This window comes from Cyprinodon variegatus, unplaced genomic scaffold (genome assembly GCF_000732505.1).
Source record: "Cyprinodon variegatus isolate N-32 unplaced genomic scaffold, C_variegatus-1.0 Scaffold258, whole genome shotgun sequence".
Lineage (NCBI taxonomy): Eukaryota > Metazoa > Chordata > Actinopteri > Cyprinodontiformes > Cyprinodontidae > Cyprinodon > Cyprinodon variegatus.
Genome location: NW_015150711.1, coordinates 467,659 through 488,289, shown reverse-complemented (window position 1 = coordinate 488,289; position 20,631 = coordinate 467,659). Strand labels below are relative to the sequence as shown.

The following is a 20,631-nucleotide window of genomic DNA, read 5'->3' as shown; positions in this document are numbered from 1 at the left end:
GTAAATACATGTACATAGTTGACATGTACATTTCTCAGTTTTGGACACAGCACTCTGTTTTCCATACATCTGTCTGCTAGTGAGAACTCAAACTCACAGCTTTATTTACAAAATTTGTACCGGATAGAGAGATCTACACAAGTACAACAACAACAATAAACTGTCCTACAGAAGTATTCCCACGCCTTGAACTAAGTCACATTTTGTCACATTACATCCACAAATGAGCCGATATTTTATTAGGTTTTTTTATGTGACTGATGTACAAGTGGAGAATATTTGTGAAAAAGGTAAAAGAAAGATGGTTTTTAATTTTTCCCAAAAAAACAAACTGAATTGCCTGCAGGATTCAGTCATCTGCTGCCTCCAGCTGGTGTTCTTAGAGGGTGGTTTCATGTTTAGCTCCATCCATCTATTCTGATCTGTTCCCAATCCAAGCTGGTGCTGCTGCTTTTCCTGATTGTGGGTTTGGATCATAATGGAGATGTTTAGTGTTCCTCTTACCTCTGTAGCGAATGTGGCATAAATAGCTGATTTTGGTCACATCCAAATACATCTTTCACTCCATGTATGCCATGTACTTCTACGCAGCTGGAGGTGAACATTAAACCGGACTCCTCAGAGCTTTGTTCCATCAACGCCAACTAAGGATCTCTGCAGCTCTTCTAGAGTCACCATGGACCTCTAGGCTGCTTTTGGATTGATGTTCTCCTTTTAGCCAGTTTAGCTGGACATTTATATCTTGCTAGGTTTGCAATTGCAATCGTTTTTCCCCTCTTCCAATCTTTGGAAAGATGATTTGAACAGTACATCACATGAAGTTAGGGATGTTGTTTACAACCCAACCATTGCATCAAACTCCTGACCTGTCTGCTATGCTCCTTGGTATTTAAGATGCTTTTTGTTCTGTTCTCTAAGAAATCTATGAGGCCTTCATTGAACAACTGCATTGTAATCAGATTAAATGATTAACATTTGGATTCTTTCTTATTTTTATTTTTTACAAATTTGATGAGTTCTAATGTTGCACTAGATTAAAACTGGATTAAATGAAGGCAGGATGCAAATACAGCTTGAGCTATTCTGGATTTTTATTTGTATGAAAAATATTAAAATTGTGATTTCTTTTATTCCTTTTAATAATGATGCCCCATTTTTGTTGGTCGAGCACAGAACTTCATAAATTAGTATAAAGTTTTGAGTTATAATGTAATAAAATGCAAAAAAAACACGTTCAGGGGCTACAGATACCTTTGGAAATCACTGTAATCTACATTTTGAAACCAAAGATACACAATATTGTACCAGGGCTCCATTAAATAACCATATAAACAAGCAAATGTCTCTGTCTTAGTCTGTCCCAGTCCTCTGCTGTGCCAGACTGTTCCCAGTTTCTCAACAGCAGTGTCCACTAAAGCTTTCACAGGATACACTTTGTGCGATGATGATGCAGTTTATGAGATCAAAAGGGCTTCTTAAAGTCTGTGAATGTGCCCCATAACACTGATGTCAGAACGGTCTGTTGAAACCATACAAGTAGCAGCAACACCCCTGTAAAGAGGGGTCAAAGAGAGGCGAGATAGTTGGTAAGGGAGAGATGCCATTAGCAGGAAGGATGGGGAGACAACCAGAGGATGTCTTCGTCTGTCCCCAGCTTTATTGCACGAGGCCGTCTCCAGGAGAGACTGTCTGTGAGTCATTGCCTCTTCGGTGTCTGTGCTCCGTTTTGTTTCTGTTGTCAGAGTCCTCACGTTCACTGGTGTCCCTGTCCCGCTCACGCTCCCTCTTCCTCTCCCTCCGCACCTCTTGGGTTTCCTTGTCTTTGCGGTTGTTGCGATTCCTCCTGTCTCTTCTGTCGTTCTTCTTCCGTCCTGAAAGGCAAGAACATTTTAACATAGCAGATTATAATTCGGATGACTTCCTGATTTTTTACCCTGCTTGTTATAAATGTCCTTGCCAATTTCCCAAAATGTAATGCAATAAAAGAGGATATATACTCAGCTTAATGCAAGAATGATGAATAAGAAAAGTTATTACAGAATGTTTTCATATTTCAGTTTAAAAGTTTCCACAAATTTAAACACCGTTACTTTAAGGTTATTTGGGAAGTTTGTGTCAAGTAAGGTTTAGTGGTTTAGAGATCAAGGTGCTTTGGTGCAAAGCATCTAAATAAATCCCATCACAAAAGTAGTAAACCTTTTTGAGCTTCTGGCTGTAACCTGTAAGAGAGCTGAAAGACCACTGGACAAGGCCAGATTATATTTTGGATTTACACCCAGGGAGAAGGCCCTTAATTTCTCTTACTTATTTTGTGATTCAGTGAAACTAAAATTAAAGTGTGTTGCAATATTAATGATCGTTACATTCAGAGGAAAACAGGAGAGCTTGCAAGCCTGAGGACACTATCCCAAATAGTAAGTACAGTAGTGGCAGCATCATGTTGTGGGGTGTTTCACTGCAGGTGGCATTAGTGGAATTCACAAAACGTTTGGCAACATAAAGAAATTGTGTTATGTTACATTAATCAGGAAGTTAAACTTAATTTCCCTCACTTCCACAAATAAATATATATTTTTGAAGAAAAAAAAAACTCCCTCTTATTATTCTGTAGTTTAGAAAAAATAAGAAAAAAAGGATGACAGAGGCCTTAAACCAGGAATAATGTTAGTTTCTTTTTCCACCAGTAGGTGTCAGTGATCACTAACAGGAAACTGCTCTGCTGTCAGCCTGTCAGCTGTTGTGGCCCTCTGCATATGATGAGCAGACCTTTGTCGAAAATAGAAAGCCTTTAAATAACCCCCCTCCCCATTTTATCTGTTCTTGCAACACTGTCTCATAAACAAAAGTGGGAGTTTTTGGAATGCTTAAGGTTTTATCTCTGCCTGAGCGGCGGTTATTAATGATAATAACAAGATCTACCCTCAGGGAGGTTGGAGACAGGACCTACGAGTGAAAGCAGAGGGGGCCCATTCCTGTTGTTGTACGGGTGCCGCTCATGTGTGAGTGGAACGGAGCAGCACGGCCTGCTCGGCTGTTGGCTGCCTGTTTGGGGATTGTGAAATTGCTGAAGTAGGCAGTGGGCTCAGACACAGAGAGAGAAAGAGAAAGAGAGATCTGTCTTTCCTGTCTGCAAGCTTTTTGCCTCTCGCCTCACCCCCTACATGCATTAATCAAGGCAGGTCTTTGGTTGGAGTAGGAGTCAAGTCTGGCTTATGCCTTTTGCAATGGGGGGTGTACAACTCTTCCTAACTTCTGTGCTACTTTTTATGCTTGACATTTTGTAAAGAAAAGAGGTTTTGTGGTGGAAATGGAGCAGAAATGCTGTTCAAGTGTTGACGGCAACATGCAGATTGTTTTCAGAAAAACAGAAGTCATAGTGAAGAGAGCTGGTTTCATGGATGGATGAACCGATGGATGGATGGATGGACGGGGTAATCTGGTCCACTGACTCATCCACGGTATGCCCTCATCCTCTATAAACACAGGAAGTCCCCTTCGCTCTCATTGTTTTCTCTGTCCTAACACCATAACTATTTACAAGTTCAGTGGATTAGTCATACTGTAGCCCCAGTGCTTTTGTTAAACCAGAGCAGAAACCTAATCCGTGCTAGTGGTAAGATGATTAGCAGAGTGTTTATCAGGCCAACATGAATTTGGTTTGCTGGAACAGTTTCCGACAGGCTAAACGTAAACTGTGAGCAGACGTGTGGATAATTTCCCTAAATGAGACACCTGTATTGTTTCAGAACAGTTATTTTGGACACTCAAATTTTGTTACAAGTTTCTCCGAAATATTGACTTTTTCGGACAGATTTGGGTTGAGTTCCTTTTTTTGGAAACGATGATTGTCTCATTGGACTTTATGTCATTTACAGTCTATTTAGTATTAGCTATATCTAAGCAATCATCTGCATAGATTCTATCCTGATGTTAATTACAGTTGCTTAAATTAAAAATAATTCATCTGCATGAATGACCTGCTATACTGAGTGAAAAAAGAGCTGAGCCAAAAAAGTTATGAATTATTGGTTTTCCTACTGTTTATACCCAGCTAACAGTCATGGATTTGAACCAGGACTGAAGCAATCAGAACCAAAAGAGACAAAAGACTGAAACCACCTCTCTCCATGGAGTGGCTGAATGTAGATAGAAGGTAAGGGGCTTGAGGTAGTCACTATGTTTCAACACTGTAAGGAGATGGTGTGGTTTTTATCATCTGATCAGGAAACCATCTTTGCTTCCCTTTAGAAGTTTTCTGTGCAGGTACCACTGAATAAAGACCCTGGGATAGACTCAGATTTTGCTGACTTCGACAAAACTTGGAATCATTCAAAATAAGCAGTGTTGCTGGAAAGATTGTGTGTTTGGGTTTTCCTTCTGGACTCATTGCTTCCACGATTCATTTTTGGATTGACAGAAGAAAATAGATAAATCAACTACTCTTGCAAAATTCCAGCTCAAATGCCTTATCCTGAATTTAAGTAGCTTTATAGACATACAGGTTTTGACAAACAGGGAGTTGCAAATGTCTACTACACATTGTTTTCAACTCCACCGCCTTTAAAGCCAACACAGGACACGATGGTGATGTTACGGGTTGCAAACCTCAATCTGTTGTGTGCCACCAAGAAATATGATTGAATGGATTTTAAAATTTCCAAAGCAGTCTTTTACAGTCAAGGCATCAAGGCTGAAGAGTTTTCTACAATTTACTAAAATCACATATTATAAGAAAGTAGAAGAAAGCTATAATATAGTTTTTCTCCATGTGGAAATTGGCTGTAGATTTGTCAGTCAATAAGACTTGCATTCAGTGCTTGTATTTGCATGCCATGGCAATAAAAGCACAAAAACAAACAAAAGAAGAAACTCCTTGTATTGCAATGCAAGCCTGTGCCCAACCGTTTATATGTACAAGCTTGGATTTTACATGCCAAAATTTCGCCAGTCAATCGTTTAAAAGAGGTCAAGTGATTGTTGCCTTATTGCCCAAGTTTTAACAGGACATGAAAGGAAAGGGAGCTGCATTGCATCAAATCAAGCCCTATACACAGGTTTCTAGATTTTGCATAGTTACATATTTTTTAAGAGGAGAACTTACTTCTGAGGTGGATTTATGTTTAATTAGAAAAGGAATATTTTAGGAAAGGGAAGGGCCCGTTAACATAACTTTGAGGCACCTCTAAATTGACGGAGACTGTATTATCAAGTGTGACAAACTGCTTTGTGTTAGATAACTGAAATCAAGAGGGAGCTGTACTGTTAATACCACCTTAATGAGGTAGAGGATAACAAGAATGATAAGAGAGAAGGTATAACTGGTTGGTCAAAAGGTTTAATGAGGGTAGGAGTATATACTGTACTATAAACACTAAATGATAAATGATGGATGCAAGAAGAGGCTCACTTAGTCTTTTTTTCCAAGCACAAGAGCTATTTCCCACCAAAGAAACTATTTGGAACAGAAGGCTATAGAAATCAGTGACACAGAGACAGAGTACAAAATTCACTGGGTGAAGAACAAAGAAAACAACTTTATGGAACATGAAACCACTGATCGGACACTGGGGAGGGTTGTCAAAGAAAACCACAAGGGGTTCATAATTGAAAACCCATCACATGTGTTACCGACAGAAGAAGTATTCAGAAGGATGTTTAAAAGGACACTGTGGGGTTTCATGCTGGTGCGTTCTCTGCGGCAGCCGTTCTGTCGTTAGGGGAGCTTTCAGCGGTAGACAGACTGGGATTAAAGGCCTTGGGATGTCCCACAAGTGGAATGCCTGCTGCATGGGTGCCAGGATGTCACGATGGGGATTGTGGTGTGAATAATATCCACTCACTCATATAGTACATGTATACACCGAGTGGTTGACTGGGGGTAGCTTTTCTGAGTGGGTAATACATGGTGTATTTTTCAGCACTTTCTGCATAACATGTTTTGGGGTCAGCAGACAGACAAATGGTCCATCAAGCTATAGAGTCAAGGAAGGTGAACTTAAGTTCTACTAAGGGATGATCCAGACAGCAATCATTTGCGAAAGGACAAATGAGGTTGCATGGGTCTGAGCATTTATAATTATTGGATTAAGTTTAGAATTTCAGCTCTGAAATTTGTGCGTTAAAAGGCCAGTACGATGTCAGAGGATAAAATCTAAAGAACCTGAAGTTAGCTGCTCAGAAGGATCAGTCTTCTGGTAAGCAAAAAGTACAGATTAATCTCTTGAACCAATTTTATGTTTACATAAAGTATCATGAAATCTTTTGATATTCTAGTTTCTTTCATGCTTATTAGAACGTTACTTTGAACGTAAGGTGTCTATGTCTCCTGGGAAAGAAAAACAGAAGGATGAAGAGAAGAAAATCTAAGGGGAATTCTGGACAGTTTTTTTATTAATAAATAAGCCATGTATAAAATAAAAGTGATGCATTTTAATCTACCTTTGCAATCTGTCTTTTATGAAGTGTATTAATAGAACTTTGGTTTAAAAAGAAACATGCACTTTGAGTTTTTAGCAATCCATGTAAATAATATTTGATACATAAATGTGAATCATACGATAATTCCTCATGTGGATTTCTTTACGTTTTATAAGTGGACTTATCCTATTGTGATATAGTTGTCTGGAAAAATAGAAATAAAAAGACCAGAGTCTAAGATCAGATCCTAAAGAAAACCTAGCATTGGTATCCGCCAAAAGGTTGATCATTGTATCTCTTAGAAAATGATGATATATAAAAGTGATAATAAGGGAAGACAGAAAACATTGTGGAAAGAAGAAATATTTACAGGAAGAGGAAACGGAGATGCAGGTCACAGGGGGTGAAGAAGTTAAAGCAGAAAGCACAGAAAAAGGAAGAAAGGCAGAAGATGGGAAGAAGGATGTATCAGTGTTGGAGGACTGTTGGAGGATTACTGGGGGCTCTCTGAGGTCAGGCCACTGACCCCCTAGCGTGTGCAGAACGTAAACAGTGAGGAGAGGATGCATCGAGGCAGATAATTAGCTTCCATTCACTGTGGAGTCTCTTGGAGAGAACTGATAAGAACAGTCTACTCTCTCTAGTTTTTTTTTTTTGCTCTGGTTGGATCAGTAGAATTTAAATCCACATTAAAGTCCCAGTCCTCAATCTAAGTGACTAGAATCAAAATCCTCAGCACTGATGTTGGGTTCTGATCCATTGGTGCACACAAGTTGTGTAATGATAAATAAGGAGACAGAGGTAACATTTCCAAGTCCACCATGCAAATCATATCAGCCCCTGACTAACTACAACAGTGTCGACTTTGGAGTTATTTAAAAGGTGGAATCTGTGTACCTAGAGATGTGTGTAAGTGAGAATGTGAGCAATTTTCTGGCCTGTTTAAAACAGAGACAGTCTAGTTTTAGCTGGCGATGTGCATATATATGCTGCTTTGGATTTGTGTGTGCCAGCTTATTATCGTGTGTGTGCATTAGCAGCTGTGGGGATAAACCAATACTGATCCCCTAGTCGCCTCTTGCCTCCCAAGAGGAGGATGTTGATGTTGAGCTGGCTGTCTCTGCCCCAGAGTCAACTGCTTTTTGCTGCATCACACACACACTGACACACACAAACTAGTACAGTGTTTGTTCTGTAAGTGTGAGGCCCCATGGGACTGGATCTCAGCCTTATACCCTGTCTGCAATCTGTCATTTAACACTGCAGAACCCCGGAGAAAAAACAATAAGCCATAACCGACAACCAACCACCTCGGTACCCACACACACACCAGAGAAGCTCAAAGTGGTCGTAAATGTGCTGTAGGCGGCAGATTTCACACACAAAAAAAAGACAAGCCTCGTCTGAAAGTACTTTTCACCCTACATTAGAAATGATCACGCTATTCCTTGTTTACTGGGAGCAAAGAGAGTGGTTTCACTGTTTCAAATCAGAAGGTCTGGTGGGGAAAAAAACAAAAAACAAAAAAAGAAACCCCAAACAGTTTGCCAATTGCAACATCACACATGTGTGCTCCCCCCACTGTCCTGGCTACATCCACAATGACAGTCCTCTGAGTAAACATGCAGTCCTGAGTGGAAGACTGGTCTTTTCTGGTTGTACAAACTGAAGCAGAGCTTTCAGGAATGCATAGAGCCGAAACTGTGCTATTTGATCCAAATGCAGCATTGAATGTGAACCTGAGAACTTGACAGCAATTAAAACTGGCTGCATTGGCTGTTTTGATCAATATATGTATTTTTTTTTTTTTAATCATATATCCGTCCGGAGGAGAAAAAAACAGCTGTTTTGCTGCAATTACCTGGACATCTCTTCTTCTTCACCAGACAGTTATTGACCTCAGAGAGGTCAGGGCAGGGATTCCCAAAAGGCGACGGATACTGCAGGACCTGTCTTGTGCGGGTCTCCTGGCCTCGCCTGAAGCCGCAGGTTTTGCCTGACCTAGAGCAGGGGCTCCACTCGCTCCATTCGCCCACCTCACAGTGCACTAACATGAGAAACATGGAGAGGGAGAGGTTACAGTCACAAAGCTTCACCGAAATGTCAAACTAAGTTAAATGAAAATTAAAAGTGTTGAAACTCTTATTTTGCATTCAATTATTAGTCACATCAAACTTCATGCCTTCTCGAGGATCCTAAATGGAATCTCGTTGTATATTTTTACGCTCATCTAAACGATAACATTCTGTATCTGGACCAATTACACTGTAGCTCTAGATCACTGAAGGTAAACCTGTAACTGCTCTCTAGTCTTTTGCAGCCTTCAGCAAGTTTTCTTCTTTCTTCTAACCTGCATTTAGCTCAATCTCTCGTCTCAATAAGACTGAACAGTTTCTCTGGTCCTGCTCAGTAAAAGCTTTCTCTAATAATGCCGTCAACATTGAGCAATGTTTGGTGTTTCTGTGCTAAAGCTGTAGGCCAGTGGAACCAACCTTGCCTATCCCCTGCCCTTGATGGCTCATAAGAAACTGTAAATATGGCTGATATGGCTTTTCACAATGACTTTGCCCTCCACCTCTATTTAGTAATTAAAAATGTAGGGAATTGCTTCTCACCCTGAATTTAAAGCATGGATATCTGAGTTGAGGGACCAGATATGTTGGAAACTTGCTCCACTTTGTTTGGGTTTCATGACAAAGCTCAATAAGTAACATATGCAGGTGCATCACAATAAATTAAAACATCTGGAATGTCGTTTTATTTCTTTAACTCAATTTACTAAGTAAAACACATGATATAGATTAACTACAGACAGAGGGAGGTTTTTAAGCCTTTATTTCTGTTTGTTATGATGATTTCCCACTTACAAAGAAACCAAAAGGGCCATTTAAGGTTATAATTTAGCAGAACATATTTAATACAGAACATGTTTAATACAGAAGGCACTCAGGCTTATTGCTTAAAAGTTATTTTTAAAGTGTATTATTTATCAGATAATTGGGACTCATGGGAACACATAATCCAATTTACTGAGATGGTACTGTATGTATGTTTGTAGCCATGCAGTACATACACTGCCAGTCTAATGTGTGGGCACACTACTTTACTTCTACACCTTGAAACTCCTTCAAGACTGTTGGAAAACCATGTTAGGTGACACCCTCATGTAGATCATTGAAAGAATGTCAAGATTATGAAAAGCAGTTACCAAAACCAAGAAACAAAAAGCTATTAAAGCTATTGAGTCCCTACTGCTAGTCCATCCATCCATCCATCCATCCATCCATCCATCCATCCATCCATCCATCCATCCATCCATCCATCCATCCATCCATCCATCCATCCATCGTCGCGAGGGGTGCTGGTGCCTATCTCCAGTTGTCAGTGGGTGAGAGGCGGAGTACAGCCTAGATAGGTCGCCAGTCTATCGGAGGGCAATACCGAGACAAATAACCATGCACATGCACACACTCACATCTAAGGAGAATTTAGAGAAGCCAATTCACCTAACAGTCATATTTTTGGACTGTGGGAGGATGCCGGAGTACATGGAGAGAGCACCCATGCATCAACAGGGAGAACATGCAAACTCCATGCAGAAAGACCCCAGGCTGGGACTCGAACAGAGCTACCCTCCATGCTACTGTTCATTTGAACTGCTAGTTCAAATCCGAAGAAAGAGAAGAACTTTTGATTCTTTTATAAATGGAAAGAAACTTTTATTCATAGCAGATTAAAATGTCCAGCAAAAGCAGACATTCTTACATTGTCTTATGCTGGACTTACCTTGTGGTGTGCACTCCATTAGTTTGTCGTTGGGCTCATAGTCATCTGGACAGATGTGGTAGCACCTTCCATTCAGCTGATAAAGCCCTGGCCGGCACCTTGTGCATGTGTCGCTGTTCACACATGATTCACACTCTGCAGAGCATCCTGTAGGCGAGGTTACAACACTTAAATCAACATCTTTCTTTTTCTGATAAAGGTCTTCAGATTTCATTGTTAGCCTTAAGGAAAGTGAAATGAAGAGACTCACTGGGGACACACTCCCTTTGTGCATTGCTGTGGACCATGCCCACTGGGCAGCTGTCCAGGCACTTGCCCAGGTGAAGGTAGAACCCTGATCGGCAGCGCGTGCAGAAGTTCTTGTTAAAGCACGAGTCACACTCTGACCTGCACTCTGAGACAAAAAGATCCCAGGACCACCAGTTATGTTTAGGCAGGCAGTTTATCCAGTATATCCATGAAGCAGAATGATATTAGACAACAAATAAAACTATGAGTCTATCTCTAAATGATCTAAATACATTTTCTAAAAATGTCATGTTAGAGCTAGTCTTGCTTATAAAGAAGAGTAAACAAACTACAATTCTCTAAATAACCAACTTGTGGAATCATTTATTTGGCTGGAACTTTCCCACATAATGTCACATTACAACCTTAAACCTGACTGTATTCATTAGGATTTTATATCACTGACCATCACAAGTTAGAGCAGAAGTAAAAAAGAAAGAATGTTTTTTCTTAGTTTTATTCATTTCTAAATCATTTTTATTTTCATTTGATCAAAAGTTATATTTTCCCGGAATATAACATTTTGATAAAAAAACAACAACATATTTTTCAAAGGATTTCTGGCCCAGGGAGAAAACCTCAATTACAATTAAGTGTTATAGTTCCACATAAAAAAGAGAGATAAGATTATAACAATAAGATTATAAAAACTTCAGTTTGTATTTTATGTATCCCCCTGAGTCACATTTTTACAGACTTTCTCATTAATTATGCCTTCAAGTCCTTTGTGGGGTTTTCTCTGCCAACTTTGCACAGCTATAAAATATTTATTTTTTTATTACTTATTGCGAAAGAATCAGTCAAATGGGATGGCTAATGAACATATAATTTCTGACATTGCCTCAGATTTGCATATCTATTCTTATTTTGGACTGCCTGGGGCCATTCCAACAGCAGAGTAAGCTTTGGTCTAAAAACATCCTAGTGGAGCTTATGGTATTGTCCTGCTGGAGGGTGAACCTCTGACCTGCTGGGAATCTCTAGCAGCTTTTTACACTTATTCTGCATGATTGCCTTGCTTTTAGCTTCATCTATCCTACATCTGCTTTACCAGCTTCACACAGCATGGGGCTGCCACCACCATACTTCACAGTTAGAACTATGTGTTCAATGTGATAGAGTAAATAGGACTGAAACATAAATGTTATCAATATGTTTTAATTTTTGTATTCATAACGAATTATTCATTATTTCCCTTTCACTTTTTTTTTGTCCTCTACAAAAAAAAAGTTTTAATGTGACAATATGGAAAGAAAGTGATTTGATGGGTATATTTACTGTTTCTACTGTCCTATTTAAATAACAGTACAAAAGACCAAAAAAAAAAGAGAGAAAAAGAATAACCAACACAACCCTCTAATCATTCGGATAAGGAATGAGGACAATGAAAATGTCGTATTTCTCTTAATTTTTACTCACTTGTACAGGTGTTTCTCTCTGGGGACCGGGTGCCGTAAAAGCCAGGAGGGCAGGAAGTCATGCACACTCCGATCTGCTTCATCCCGATCCTCTCCAAGTGCATGAAGAGACGAGGCTTGCAGGACAGACAGCCGTTGTAGTCAGAGCAGGTCAGGCAGCCACCTTGCTGGCACCCTGAGCTCCCACCGGATATCGCTACGCACAAAAAAAATGCAACATTTCCATTATGTCAAATTATCATCATATCAGGGAAGGTTATGATGTTTATTGTGTCAAGCCTGGCATTTGACCAAATACATGGCAGCTCATTGTTAGAGTAGACACTTGAAATAGAGTTTAAATGAATCTTGAGTCATAATTTGATCTGACATTCTCAGGTTATTGTTATATTTTCACATGCAATGTATGCTGTATTCAAACATGCTTGGTAAGTGGCTGAAATGTAAACTATCACTTTATTTTGGGATCAAAGTTAAATAATCTCTAAATACCCAATAAACAGACAAAACATTTGTTGTTGATTAAACCAGAAATGTAGGTTGGGCTACTTTTAGTTTGGCTATATCCCATCCGTGTAAGTATAACTGTTTGTGTTTGCTGTAAAACCTTTCAAAGCATCATCATCTTAATCTCAAGTGAGTTTTCTTGTTCTCTGTATTTTTGTGGGTCCTGAGGATTTATGGTTTTGGATTTTTGCTTCTGTTGCCTTTTTTTTTGGATAAATAAATCTGCAAGAACCCACCTTTAGCTTCAGTCTCTGCATTTGGGTCATGTACCATGGTTAGAACATTAATGGTTTTAAAGCAATTAAACCTTTCTTTCACACCAATTCTTTGATATAAAGCTCAGTTCATAAGTGGACACAGGTGATTTTATTTATTCATTTTTTTCCAGAAAAAGAATTAGCTCTCCAAAACATGCTTTAGGCAAAACAAATTGTAATGCCACTATTGGTGCAAACAACTGCAATCAAGTTTTCCACATCATGATGACACAATATTCTCTTTCAGACACATTTTTTGGCACAGTTAACTATTTAAAACCTTGCTAATATATTTTGGTTAGATTTAAATACAAACATTCACTAGGCCAAGCCAAAAACATGTTTTTTTTTTGCAGTGTGATATAGATTTTTGTGATATAAAACCAGAGAAAGTTGAGCTAAAGGTCAAGAACTGGTGTTCAGATAGAGAATCCTCTTTTAGGACTTGCTGCTACAGAGCTAAATTTAGCCTTATGTCATTCCATTATAAGGACTATGTCTGACTATAGGTTTCACTTCCTTTTAAAGAATTTCTCTTTTAGTTTCACATCAGTCTAAAATAAGAGAACAAAAGGTTCCATCTTTGTCTCATCAGTCCACATATTTTCCCAAAGTTCTTGGGGATCATCAAGATGTTATATGCAAATGTAAGGAGGGGCTTTTGTATCACTTGGATCAGCAGTTGTTTAAACCTTTGATCTCTTTTTGTTTAACAAAACTAGTCTCCTATTGGTGAATAATCTAGACAGACATTAACTAAAATATATGAGGTGTGCAGTGCCAAAGATGCTGTTCTAGCGTATCTCAAGACCTCATGTATTGCTAGTCCAGCTTAATATTATAAAAGTTCCATCTTAGATTGGTAGATATCATTGATTTGGTTTCTCATTCATCACTTTTATTCAATAAGTGTGCTTCCAGTGGGTTGGTTTGTGAAGCTTTGCTTGTTGATTAATGAATACATTATTTGTCATCACTCAGGCTGTCTTTAAAATTAAAATCACTTTGACTACTTGGACATGACATGTATAGCAAAAAAGCAAAAACAAAGCAATTAACCTTCACATAACTCCCTTAAATGTAGCCTCAAACCAAAACTAAAGATATTCACTTTGCTTTTTTCTGAGCATCACTTAGAAAAGTCTGATACTCTTTGGGGATTTCTCAGTCCTGGACGTAGCTGGTTTAGCTGCCAGTTCATTACAGATCAAAGACACCTTAATATGTTGACTCCATTTAAGTGTTGTCCACTTGCCCACATGTGTTTCTTTAGGCTGCTTAGACCCATTAATTCAGCCTAGACCCATTACTAGTACCAGCTAAACCTCAGTTAGAGAGCGTTATAGCTCGACAAGCAAGATGCATGTATGTGAAATTCCCTTTTTTTTCTTGTATGAAAAAATATGACATGGGTTTGAGTTTTACAGTTATGTGAACAATTGAAAACTACCACATTAAGGTTTGTTCGTGTATTGATTCTTAATACAATACCGTCTCTAGAAAAAGCGAAGTTTAAATAATAGAATGAACCTAACCTGACAACAGCCAGATGCATGTCTCGCTCCGCCTAGCTCCGCTGGGCGGAGCGAGACATGCATCTGGCTGTTGTCAGGTTAGAATGAACCTTATTAGATGTTAAACAAAATGTAAAAACAACAATGTGTTTTACCTATCTTAAACTATCCATTATCCCCTAAATAACTTCAATAAGGTACTTCTGTTGTGGCAATCTAAGTTTGTTCCACTCCTCAATTTCAGCAATGAGATGTTTGGGATGATTCCTTCATTTGTAGCATATTTCAGTTCAACCCAAAGAGTCTACCTGAGAACATTATCTGGAACTCCAATTTCCTGATTTGGTTCATTGTTGTCTACCATGGTCATTTCTTTAAGAAAAGGTCTTATGTTTTTAAAACATACTCTGATGCGACAGAATATGTGATGGCAAACTGGCCATATTCTGCAGCAGCTATACCTGTAAAACACGCTGTTTGTGTCTGCTCTGGCATCCAGATTATTTCATTTTAGCCTCCTCTGTCCATAAAACAGTAGCTCAGAAGTCCCGGTCTTTGTCCACATTCCCCAGCTCTAGTCTGACCTTTGTGTTTTTTCAGAGAGCTAAGGTTTCCTCCTGGCACATACCCCATTGATGTGAACTCTCCTTCTCATAGCAGAGGCATTAACTTTCACATCAATAGAAGAAAGCCTGTTGCAGGTCAGTGATGAGATTTTATGGATTGGAGAATTTTAGCATCTTTGAGAGTGAAGTTGCATGGATGTGCCCAAACCTGTACTGGGAGTCTTTTTAAATGGATCCTTATCCTTTGAAGAGTATTTCCTAAAATACTGACTGAATTAAAACTATGTAAACAGCTTAATTCATTGTTTGTCTTAATCTTAAACCTCAGATTACCCCTTATTTAGATATATAAGAGTGTTTGCTTTTATTTAAGAAGTCAGAGATGGGTTTGAAATGTGACAAATCTTTAAAATGTTCAGTATTTTAATTAACAAGGTTGGGGAATGTCTTGGTAAATTTTTTGCCATTTTGAATCAATATAAATGACTTCCGTATCCTTTCCCTCCACAACATTTATCCTGTCCAGAAAATAACCTTTTTTTTTGTTTTAAAAAAAGTCAGTAGATTTTATTATTTTTTTTTAGGTTAATGTATATTTCTTAATTTATTTAGCGTTTCAAAGGTTCAGATAAAATTTCAGTGCTTCCAAATGTGTGACAAACGCACACAGTCTTTCCCCCATGAGTCAATGTGTCATTTGATAGAGGAAATATTACCAATGACACATATTCACTGGATCAGAGATTTGTTGTTGTTGTTGTTGTTTTTAATAGGCATCATCATCATCATCATTTTCATCATCATCATCACACACAGGAAGTTTGTTGCTTGATCTCCGTTCGCTGCCTGGTAATCCTGGCCTGTTAACCAAGTGGTCATTGACTCTCCTGTTAATCTTATCCCCCCTTTTGTCCCTCCTGTGGTCTGTCCTCTTTCCAGAGCTAATCCCTCCATCCTCCCTGATATCTCTCCGAGTGGCAGATATCTGCATCCCTGGAGGAAGTTTGGGGGGCTCTTAAATTAACTGTTTATTAGTCAGTGCAAAGGTTAAATGTTTGCTCCTGATTCTAGGTAAGAACGAAGGTAATGTCATTCTGCCTTCATATCAGTTTCACATGGATGTTTTAATCATCTCTTGAGCCTTTATTCCTGTTAGATAGTAGTTAACGGATGGGTGACTTATGACCTGTGTTCTGCACACAGTTTAGCCAGCATAGTCTGTCCTTGAGGAAAAATATCATAAACCAAGGTTTTGTCTAAGTGACCTTCCTGTTTGCATCCTGCCAATCCTGTTCGGAGACGCTGTTAGTACTGATTAAAGGAAATTAACAGAAAGAATCTTTGTCCTTAAACCTTTAAGATTACAAAGACATTTATCATCTTAATGCCTCATATTTACAACCAATACTATCTGTATCCCTGGAAGTTTTCCTTGGTTGCTAAGTTTCAAACTTTACTCTATTTATAAGGAATTTTACCTGATAGAGCTTCACAGAATGGCACCAATGTTCACAGCAAACAACACACCAATGTTTGGTTTATTTGAAGAGAAGTTAACTTTTTTGTAAGGTTGTAAATGCGTTTTTAATTTGTCTTTTGATCAAGTCGCATTATGCTGGTAAATCCATCATTCAATAATAGAAAGTAGTAAGAGTGAACTAAGTTAAAAGCCCAGTTTGGTGTAAGTCATGTAAGGGGTAAGCAAACATATGGATGAAGGTGCACTGCAGAATACCCTGAACCTATAATTCTGATGCCGAAATTTGGTGGAGGCAGCATCATGCTCTGGAGAAAATCTTTTTCTGTTGGGATAGGGAACTTTAGAGTTGATGATAAGAAAAAAGCTAAATTCAGGATTGTTGAAGAAAACTAGTTGTTTTTCTCCCAGAGAATTGCAATCAAATCAACACAAAAGATTACATCAAATATACGAGTGGCACAGTCAAAGTCCAGAACCGAATGTAAATGAGAATGTGTTGCAACATTTGAAAACTGATGTCTGCAGTTGTTATATATCCTGTCTGACTTATCTTGAGATATTTTATTTAGACATAGACAGATTGATTTTGTCATTTTGTATACACAAGTGTAAACAAAAAGAAATTTTGTTAAGAAATTAATTAATTAATAAGAACGAAATAACTCTTTAAATGGGAAAAGCTGGAAAAAAAGCCCCCAAAAGCTGTGTGACCAATAAAAGGTGGTTCTCCTATTGGGTTAGGGGAGCTGAATGCAAATAGAGCACAGGTTAACAAGAAATATATAATTTCCTTATCGCTCAGTCTCCTATAATCCAAATAAAATCTTAAGCGAGATATGTTTGCTGTTGCACTTTTGGCACTCAAAATCATTACCGAAATATTTCAAACAAAGAGCACTTCTTAGCGCAAATCTAAGCTCTGATATCAAATCATCTTTTCAGCCCCAGGTGGCATAGATAAAACATCACCCCAGAGCTCTATTACTGCATATTAGAGACCGTTTCCTGTAACCCTGACAAGTGTTTCAAGGAACTTTTCATTTATCTATTCCAGCTCTTCCTTAAGTAAATCAGAGCCCATCTGGGGACCCTCAGATAGTGCGTGGGCAGAAGAAAAAAAAAAAGCTGTATTAATTATTTCAGAGTAGGCTACTATGGAGCTTGGTCATAGCTCAGGAAATGAGACACAATATTGGACTCTAGGGAGAAGAAATACCAGCAAAGCTCAAACATCTCCTGAGTCCTGGTGTAAACTTTTAAAATACACATTAAGATCATGACTGAAGCCAACATATGGAGAAACATTTCTCAGTTCTGAACAATAACATCCATATAAGCTTATAAAAGCTTTAAATAAGGGATCTAAATACCAAACATGAACATATTCAGCTCTCATGTGGACCATTGAAGCTGTGCGCCTGAAATCTGCTGCGCTGACCGCTAGAGAGCGACGCAGGAGGCGCTCAGCGGCAGCTTTGGACTACAAGTGGCCCCCTTACCTATTTAGTCAACTCAGTTTAGTTCAATTTTAATGGAAAAAATAATAAATAGAATCCATAGACACGTATGTATAAAAAAAAGTAGACAATTTGATTCGACTGAAGGATTGGAAGTAGAAAAGCAAGCGAATTTAGAATAAAGCAACATTTTAAAAGCACATTTGGCAAAAAAGAGCTTAACTCAAACAATTTCCACAGCTTTTTTTTGTACAGTTTACTAGATCAGCGTCCATCTCTTGTGGAAAGAAAAAAACATTGTTCATTTGTTGTAAAAAACAAAACAAAAACCTTATTAGTTGTACATTATTAACACAAACCATTTGCATCTGAATAAAAGGCTGCTGGAGAACTGAATAATATGCAGTTGGATTTGTTTGAAGAAATATTAGATATTCTGACCATTGCTGAGGAAATGCATTGATTTCTAAGAATTAAAAACATAACTATCGGAATTTAGCTGCATGTGATTGTGAGTCTTTTTAAAAAATCTTTTTCCGATATTGCAATAAATTAAGGAATAAAACTGCTTAATTTTAACTAAATTCCCCCCTAACCTATTTAGACCTTTCAGTTAAAACCCTACACAGCATACCGATCTACTCACGTTTGTGCTGCCGGTGCCTGGAGCTGCTGTGCGGCTGACAACCAGTGTAATCCATGCAGTTCCAGATGATCAGAACAAATGAGATCAGTTGTAATTGCATAGTAGCCCAGAGATGAGACTCGTAACGCCAATTTTAAAGTTCACCAAAACACGTTGGCGTTTTATCTTCTTTCTTTTTGCTTTTGATCGTTTTCCTCAGCCTAAAGGAGGTTGAAGCTGGAGCGCGATAAACTCCTAAACGCAGCAGGACGCAGCCCAGCTGTGTGGTGTTATGTGGTGGTTGTAGCGTACCGTGGCCCAATGATGCCTGGGCCGTTTAGACTGTAACATCCTGGATAGGGTCCACATATGTGCCGAGAAAACCCGTCCTAGTTAGAAGTTCGTTATCCTTCCAGCGATGGGAAACATTTCCTTTACAAAAGCAAACGCGCGTAAAAAAACACTCCAATTTTATCTGTTGCGCACAAAAAGAAGAACTGTATTAAACATCAGAAGGCCTGTGTGTGTAATAATGTAATAGGAAGGCTTTAAACTGCTGAAAAAGCCTGAAAAGTTTAATCCATTTGTGAGAACTCCCTCTGATTTGGTGGAGATGCGCCGTGCGTCTCTGTGTATGGATACCTTTCTGCGCCAGGCGCGCTTATTCAGGTCTGCATGAGCCGCAGGCAGACAGTCGCGCACAGAAACGGACATGCATAAAGTAAGACACACACAAAAAAAGTGAGTCAATATCAGGAGTCACTAAACTGACTTTCCCAGCAGTGTTCCGCTCTGGATGTAAAACCGACACCTCCTCCTACTGCTCGCTGTGTCTAAACCAAAGTAAATCTCCGCACTTTCAGCGCTTTTCTGCTTTGCCTGCAGGACCCATTCACTCCCTTGATGACTTCAGCCTTCTGCTGTCTCTTTCTCTCTCTCTTTCTCTCTCCCTCTCTATGAGCTCTAAAGTTTATTTAGAGGGCATGCCCCCCGCGTCAGAGAGAGGGGGAGAAACACACACTCACACACACACACATAGATGGATGCAGATGCGCAGTGCGCCTTCTAAAATTCATAATTTCTCCTTTTAGATTTTTTTCCTGGTCGCTCAAAGTGCGCTTTCGTAATCGCAATGTGGAAATACTTATTTTGATTGCTGATATGTTTATTTACTTTTTGTTTTTTTCTACGAAAACGCAGGTTTATTCCATCTAACTATTGCAGAATTTATGCTGTCAGCAGTTTTGGTGTTAAAGATGGCACAGAAGGAGTTGCAAAGAAAAAACAGTTTTTAGTTTTACCAGAATGGATCCAGTCAACGAGGAGTCTGCATCCCCTCTGTAATAATTTCAACAATCCATGGCTGCATTCAGCACCTGCCCAGTGATGGTCAAGCTGGTATGTGATTCCTCGCTTCCGGTTCACTGTTAACCTGCATGGTGTTTGGAAATACTTAGTCATGATTAGGAATGATCTATGCACGTTGTTAAAATAAATAAATACAATAAATAAATTAAACAATTTTTACATCTGTTGTGTTGTTGGTCTTTGTTGTACAGAAGAATTACCCAGGTCTGGGGACCATTCATTGATAAACTATGTCTGGATTTTACAGCAGAACTTTGGTTTGGTTGTATTCAGACATGACTTATGACCCCTTTATAAGGGTTAGAGAACCTACTTGAAATTATTTTCCACAGCATCCATATAGAATGATACATGGTGGGGTTTAAATTCAGAGAAAAAGCTATGATCAGCATCCAGATCTTAGCCAAACAGATGCTGATAAAATCTAAATAGACAGGTTTCTTTAAATAGTGCAATATATTAAGTACGGTATAAATGTTGCTATTATAACGATTGCTGTTAGTGTCAGATGTATTAAAGATTAAGAACTGTACTTATCTGATCAAGGTTATTTTATGTTTTTGATTTTCTCTTCTTTGGCATAAGTTATGAAGGATATTTACTTTAACCCAACAACCTAACCAGCTGTAATAAATCAAAGTCTGCTCCATATTTTACTTCAACCAAAGAGTTTATTTTGCATTCCTTCCTCTGAAATAACGACATAATAAGGATATTTTGCAAATCTGCTTTCTCAGAATTGAATTGGTTTTGGTGGATACAAATTTTAAAATGCCCATAGACTTTAATTAGATGTCTATAAAGTAGGATACCTTTTTTTATTTTTTTTTTTTCAAAAAGTGACTTCTTTCTTTACAGTGATCCACAGTAAATATTATTCATATTTTGATTTACCCTCATGGCAATTTTCATAAAGTAATAAAATCACTTTGTTGATTCCAATTTGAT

General features: G+C 38.5%; 1 protein-coding gene across 1 annotated transcript; it reads right to left on the bottom strand.

Annotated features, from left to right (window-relative positions):
- Positions 1-244: 244 nt before the first annotated feature.
- On the bottom strand, positions 245-19,247 carry LOC107089626 (R-spondin-3-like). Its single transcript, XM_015382517.1, has 6 exons — positions 18,337-19,247; positions 11,911-12,105; positions 10,454-10,597; positions 10,204-10,350; positions 8,279-8,464; positions 245-1,871 (listed from the first exon to the last, which is right to left on the bottom strand). The coding sequence occupies exons 1-6, from the start codon at positions 18,434-18,436 to the stop codon at positions 1,657-1,659; spliced, it is 987 nt and encodes a 328-aa protein (XP_015238003.1). The 5' UTR covers positions 18,437-19,247; the 3' UTR covers positions 245-1,656.
- Between the last annotated feature and the right edge of the window lie 1,384 nt (positions 19,248-20,631).

Coding starts and splice junctions, on each gene's coding strand:
- LOC107089626 (XM_015382517.1), bottom strand. CDS start 18,436: ATGCAATTACAACTGATCTCATTTGTTCTGATCATCTGGAACTGCATG. Junction 10,598..11,910: donor AGAGAGAAACACCTGTACAA/GTGAGTAAAAAT, acceptor TTTTTGTCTCAG/AGTGCAGGTCAGAGTGTGAC. Junction 10,351..10,453: donor ACAAAGGGAGTGTGTCCCCA/GTGAGTCTCTTC, acceptor CCTCGCCTACAG/GATGCTCTGCAGAGTGTGAA.